The 6,000-nt window shown below is 41.5% G+C and overlaps 1 protein-coding gene across 1 annotated transcript in view; it reads left to right on the forward strand.

Annotated features, from left to right (window-relative positions):
* RHOJ (ras homolog family member J) overlaps positions 1–5,337 on the forward strand; it is a 78,895-nt gene extending 73,558 nt beyond the window's left edge. The window contains exon 5 of the mRNA XM_012656069.1: positions 4,368–5,337. Within this exon, the coding sequence (XP_012511523.1) occupies positions 4,368–4,514 (147 nt within the window). The 3' untranslated portion in view covers positions 4,515–5,337. The remainder of the gene's footprint in view (positions 1–4,367) is intronic.
* The last annotated feature ends 663 nt before the right edge of the window (positions 5,338–6,000 follow it).

A 6,000-nucleotide genomic window follows, 5' to 3' on the forward strand; every position in this document is an offset into this window, starting at 1 on the left:
TGCCACCCGAATGCGCACAGGAACAGGCATCTGGGCAACAAACCAAGGTGTTAGAGGGAAGGGAGAGACTAACACTTCCCTTCAGGGAAGGAGGATTGAGATTTCTTGAAGTAGTTGACCCCTGAGTCAGGTTGGAAGGCCGAGGATGAGTCTGTCAGGTGGAGAAAGTTAGGGGTCTGGGGGCAAAGATTCCGGACAGGGAGACCAGTATGTGCAAAGACATCTTTTAAGGCATGGGGAGCAAACTGCACACTGATAGGCCACATTTTACCCACAAATGTTTTGCTCAGTCTACACAGACATTTTTAATGCCATTTAGTGGCCAACGTTGAACACCTTAGAAACTTTGCATAAATATACACATTTCTGGCTTCTAAAAAAATTCAGACTGTCTAGCCACTCGAGGCCAGCATTTCCTCATCGAGTGAAACTTCAAAACAGTCTTTCAGATGAGCTGATGAGCTGTGTATCCTTCAGTCTGCCACAGTCCCCACCACTCCGTAGTATCCTGTCCTCAAACAGCACACTGCCGTCACCCACACGGAGCTGGCATCTCTGCTTGGCAGGCTTCAGATCAGCAGCAAATCCACCCAGCCCAGACGCGCCTTCCTCTTTCAGCAATTTCATCATAATGCTGAGCTGTCGAGAGAGAATTGCTCTCACAAGCCATTTGGTTCTTTTTCCTTTTCTGAGCTCACTCTTTGCCCTCTCTGAGTAGCTCTCCTCATTCTCAAATAAGGAATAAGGAACTTCCCCACGACTGGCCATCTCTTTAGATGCCGGCTGACTCTGTTTATTCCACCAACATCTTCTCACTGACAGGAAACGCCTTCCTGTTCCTTCCCTTCTCTCGTCACCCTCACTACGTCCATAGCTTTTCCCATTTGTTCATTCATTAGCTCTTTCAGCCACATTTTGTTTTTGTTTTTTTTTAACGTTTTCTAGAAACACCCCAGCAGAGTGGTTAAACCTCGGGTTGGGAGAAAAACAAATTTGAATCTCTGCCATTGTCTTAGTTGTGTAGCCATAGAGAGGTGACTTCAGTTTCCTGAGCTGTAAAGTGAGGATGGTGATAGACCTTCCTCATAAGGTTCCTGTGACGATGAAATGAGCTTCGGTGCCACGAGGTCCGACCCACTGAACTATAGCTGTTGTTGAATCTCTGTGCCCTCTCGGGCACGTCCCCGGCCAGGAAGCCCTCTCTGCCTTCATTCTTTCTGGTCACTTTCTCTCTTATTCCATAACATGTCCTGACACCACTAGAACCACCTGGAAGAAGTACCAGGTTTTCTTCCACGTGATTAATCATTGTGAGTTTACTTGTTTTTTAATTTCTTCTTGTCAGAGCCTTATATCTTCTGTACAACTCTGATAAACTTCCCAGCTTTTGAGACAATAAGTTTTAACTATTACAAAATTATCAGAAAAGTGTCCTCTCAGTTTACATCCTCAATTTCTACTTTTTTCACGACAAGATGTCATGGGGAAAGCATGTTCTGTGTTGCTTCCTACGTATCTAAGCAAGAGTCCTCAAATCCTGAGCTCCCACACATGGATCCTAGATACTTGGCTGTGTAGGTCATTTTACTCCAAGAAGCAGATTAAGTTGCTGCTAGAAGAAAAGCCTTAAGACTGTTTTCCATTTCCCGTCTTTGAGAGCACAAATGATGTCTTTTTTACAATTGCTCTAACATGGCTATGCCTTTTCCCTGAACCAGAATGAATTCTTCTCTCAGAGCACTTGACACATGGCAACAATACCTACCTCTTAACTCGGCTCTGTTTCCCACACGTATTCCCCAAATCACACCCATAATCTGTTGGCTACTTTTCCTGGAACGACTAGTACAACATAATGTTGTATTAACTCCGTTACACAATAATGCCTTTATCTGCTGTTTCATTATCTTCAGAATTGTCTGAGTTGGGAGAGACAAGTTAGGGCTCCTCCAGCCCCATCAAAAGGCAAACCCTCACACACAGTCAGCACCAGTCAGGGGAGAAGGAGGGGTGAGTCCCCTGCCCACCCTGCAGGACCCCAAGTGTGAGTGAGCTCAGCCCAGCTCTCCTGGAATTTCCAGAATCAGTCAGAGGCTTGCTATCGTTAGTGGGGGGGTATTCCAGATAGAACAGCGCCACAGCGCTTTCTAGGTATTTTTTCAGCATGACTGACAAGAGCTATCACATTACAAACAGTCAAGCCATTCAGATGGCACCTTCATTAGGCTAGTGTGCTTTTCAAATGTGTTTGAACCAAGCATTGAACACAATCCCAAAATGCAACAGATGACATGTCATGACATTATTAGGAAAATTTCCTCTGCCCTTTCCTCCTCTCTTGTATTTGTTTTTAATTTTATACATGCACACACATATCTATGTATATACATATAAAAAGGTTATGTCCTAAACTAAAGGCCAAGCCATGGTCAAAAACAAAGCCATAAAATAGATTTTCAACATCCAACATCTTTTCTTTTGGTATTTTCCTTTGGCTCATACAGTAACCATTATTGTTGGGCGGGGGGGAAAAAGTATGTAATATCTGTTAGAGAAGCTAGGAAATAGTTTCTGGGCCCAACCAACTCGATTTCATGCTAAGTTTTCATATCTGTGGCCAGCAGCTTACCCAAATGTTGGGCATACCGCAAATCAGTGAGCAACCTCATTTCATTAATTGTCACCTTGGCCAGCTTTTTGCAGAGCTGAGTGATAAGGGTCACAGTTACTGTCATGGAACAAGGAAAAGAACATACATCAAGAGACCCAGATTCTAGGTCTAGTTCTTTCGTTTTCTCATTGAATGCCCTTAAACAATTCATTTTACCTTTCTGGGGCTATTTCCACTCTATTCTAAACTAAACCACAAGTTCCTTTAGTCTACACATTGCAAACTGACTGGTTGTTGCCAAATAAATCCCATATCAGTGTCTTGCTTGGCCCACAGAGTATTTTAAAACTTGGTTATCATTAAATAAAAATCCAAATTTCCAACTCCCCTTGAAAAATACAAAAATGGGCAATAGCGAACCGACATTCCCATTGAGAAGCTGGGTAAGACTGGCCACTCCAGAGCAGAGCATGTTCTCTGTGGTGCACCGCAGTCCCCACCTTTCCCTATTGTCTTGAACTAACCCCACTTTACTTATTTACATAAGCTTCTGGCCATAACAGGCATATGATTTGACTACCCTGTTTTACCCATTGATCTGCTGGCTTCTAGCTCACCTCTAGCCAGACTCTTCCAAATCTGCTTTAATTTTTCAAAGTTATTCTTATGTTATGAAGCAAAAACTAGAATCATTTCTTCAGATGTCCTTAATAGTAGAAGGCCCACATCATATAGTTGGCGCATAACGAGCTTGTGAGCAATTAAAACCCCAGATCTGCTTCACAAGAAGCTGACTGCCAAACGTGGTCTGTACAGCCTATGATTTTCTTTTTAATGAGAATCTACGGTTCTAGCCTGAATTTCTATATATCTCATAGGGATTTTATGATTATCAAATCCACCATAGTATCAAATCACCAAAAGCTTTGAAATAAAGCCCTAGGCAAGTACAAAATACTTTATCGTTTAAATGTCCAGACTATACACTGACAAGGAGGTTATCACTAGCAGTAAATGTATTTTGTGATTTTTACTTTTATTTGTTTTGGAGTTTTTTAACTATTTAAAATAGGCCTTTTAAAGTATGTTAAAACTGAACTGAATTTCCTAACAATGACATAAAATGTCATCTGTTGCCTTTTGGGATTGTGTTCAATGCTTGATTCCACCATGTGAAAATACCAGTTAGATAATACCTTGCTGAGAGATACCTTATCACTAGTGCATTTTAATCCAGAATGACCTATAAAACCATATCATCCACTCTCTTTCTATATGCTTTATCAACCAAGCTGACACTTTGCCTTATCCCGTACTGAAGGAGATACATTTCACTTGTATGTGATTTACACGTTCTGCATACAAATGAGAGGATACTGAAAACAACATCACGCAGCCTTGTTCTTCACAAAATATACTTAAATCATATTATTGGTTCTGAATTCTCTCCTAATTTTTTAGATTTTTATATTTTTTATATTCTTGTCTTACAAATAAATGCCTATGGATCACGTTCAGAATTTATTGTTTTCCAAAAGTGATCCATAACCATGTATTGCTAATCTAAGAATGTAAAAAATATAAAAATACCAAAAAAATTAGGATAGCACATGCAAATTGAAATGCAAAAGAGAGAACATCATCCAAACCAACCCCCAGGCTATTTGTGGGACAAGAAGTACTTGGCTGGGCACGGGGTTGATACCCTTTGCTTCTCTCTTTTCTTTCTCTCAAAAGTTTCTTTTTTGTGTTTAAGATCGGAGCACAGTGCTACTTGGAATGCTCCGCCCTGACTCAGAAAGGTCTCAAAGCGGTTTTTGATGAAGCAATTCTCACCATTTTTCACCCCAAGAAAAAGAAGAAACGCTGCTCTGAGGGTCACAGCTGCTGTTTGATTATCTGAGGTTGCTTGAGACCCGCCTCCTCCCCATCTAAGTGTGAGAATGGCAGCCAATCTCCACGACCACGCTCCAGCCAAAAAGGAAGGCATGAACCAAAAGGAATTCCCTTCCCACAGAGGCTTGCCCCACCACCCTGCGAGCCCTCCCAAGGACAGCACACTAGTCAGCCAACTGCCACGTACGTCCTCCCTGTCAGCTGGAAGCATCCACACCACGTACTCTACAAGAATGCTGGGCCCGGATTTCAGACAGTGCCACTGCTGAAAACGTTGGAAACAAAGTCAAAGGCCATCTTGCATTTTATATCTCTCCTGCCCATGAACATGAAGCTGATAGGAAATCATCACAGAAAAACTAAGACAGGAACTTGGTTCCTGTATTGGTGGCCTTACTTGATGTCTTTTACAAAACATGGGACTACAATACTAACGTTTTTTTTCTGATTCTGCTGTTCCACCCATGTGTCTCACGTTCGTTTGCATTATGTCAAAAATTGACTAATTTCCAGTTACTCAGGCATTACAAATCAATACCAAATTAGCCTAAAGACTAGGCGTTTTATATCCATTTCTATTTTCAGCATGTTTCTACCAAAGCTATTAGAACCAACACATACCTCTGAATGCCTGATCACAAGAAGACACAAGAAAACTTTAAGAAATTGACGAAGCCATGATTTTGGAACCTGGTTGAACGCAAACACCATCTGAATTGGTGCAGGTCCACGTTTTTTGCCAAAGATTCACACTCCATGAATGCTTAAATTGATAGGTAGCTTGATTTTTTTCCATATTATATTGCCACGGCAAACTAAAAATGAACTGTTTACAAAAGTAGTATTTCTGTTTTTCATCCAAATTGATTGGGGGAAGAATATAGCAGGACCCATCTTTTGAAATATTGTTTACTCAGCAAAGTGGACCTTCCTGCTTCCTCCCTTCCCCATTGCATACCCTTTTCCTCCCTTGATTTCACACTTTCTCCCATGCCCAGATCCTTTTGTTCTCCCCAGTTACCACCAAACTAAAAGAAGGATCTGGCCATTGGGCATGAAAAAGCAAGTGTTTAAAAATACCTAAGGTCAAGGAAAGTGCCTCCGTTGTTCTACTTGCTTCAAATGAAAGTGCTTTCCAGCTTGCCCCATGTAAGCTCCCGTTCCATTTTAGTGACATTTTCCAGTTACAACTGTTACTAAAATACTGCCTCTTTCCTTACTCATCCTCCCAAATGTCTATTTAGGGGCCAGATCTGTGGGTATCAAGCTCTGAATCTGTTTGTCCCCTGCCTTCCAGAATGATGTGCTACATACAAAAGGGACTTTGGCCCTGTGGAAGTAAAAGCTCCCAGTAAGGAATCACATGCCCTATCATGTGTGACAATTCCAAACATCCAAGAAATTTTGCATCATAGAGTGAGTTACTTTCTTTTAATTAGAGGCTATGAGAGCTTCTCATTAGTCTTATTTGCTTATAAATGCCCTGGAATTAC

This window comes from Propithecus coquereli, unplaced genomic scaffold (genome assembly GCF_000956105.1).
Source record: "Propithecus coquereli isolate 6110/MARCELLA unplaced genomic scaffold, Pcoq_1.0 Scaffold5, whole genome shotgun sequence".
NCBI lineage: Eukaryota > Metazoa > Chordata > Mammalia > Primates > Indriidae > Propithecus > Propithecus coquereli.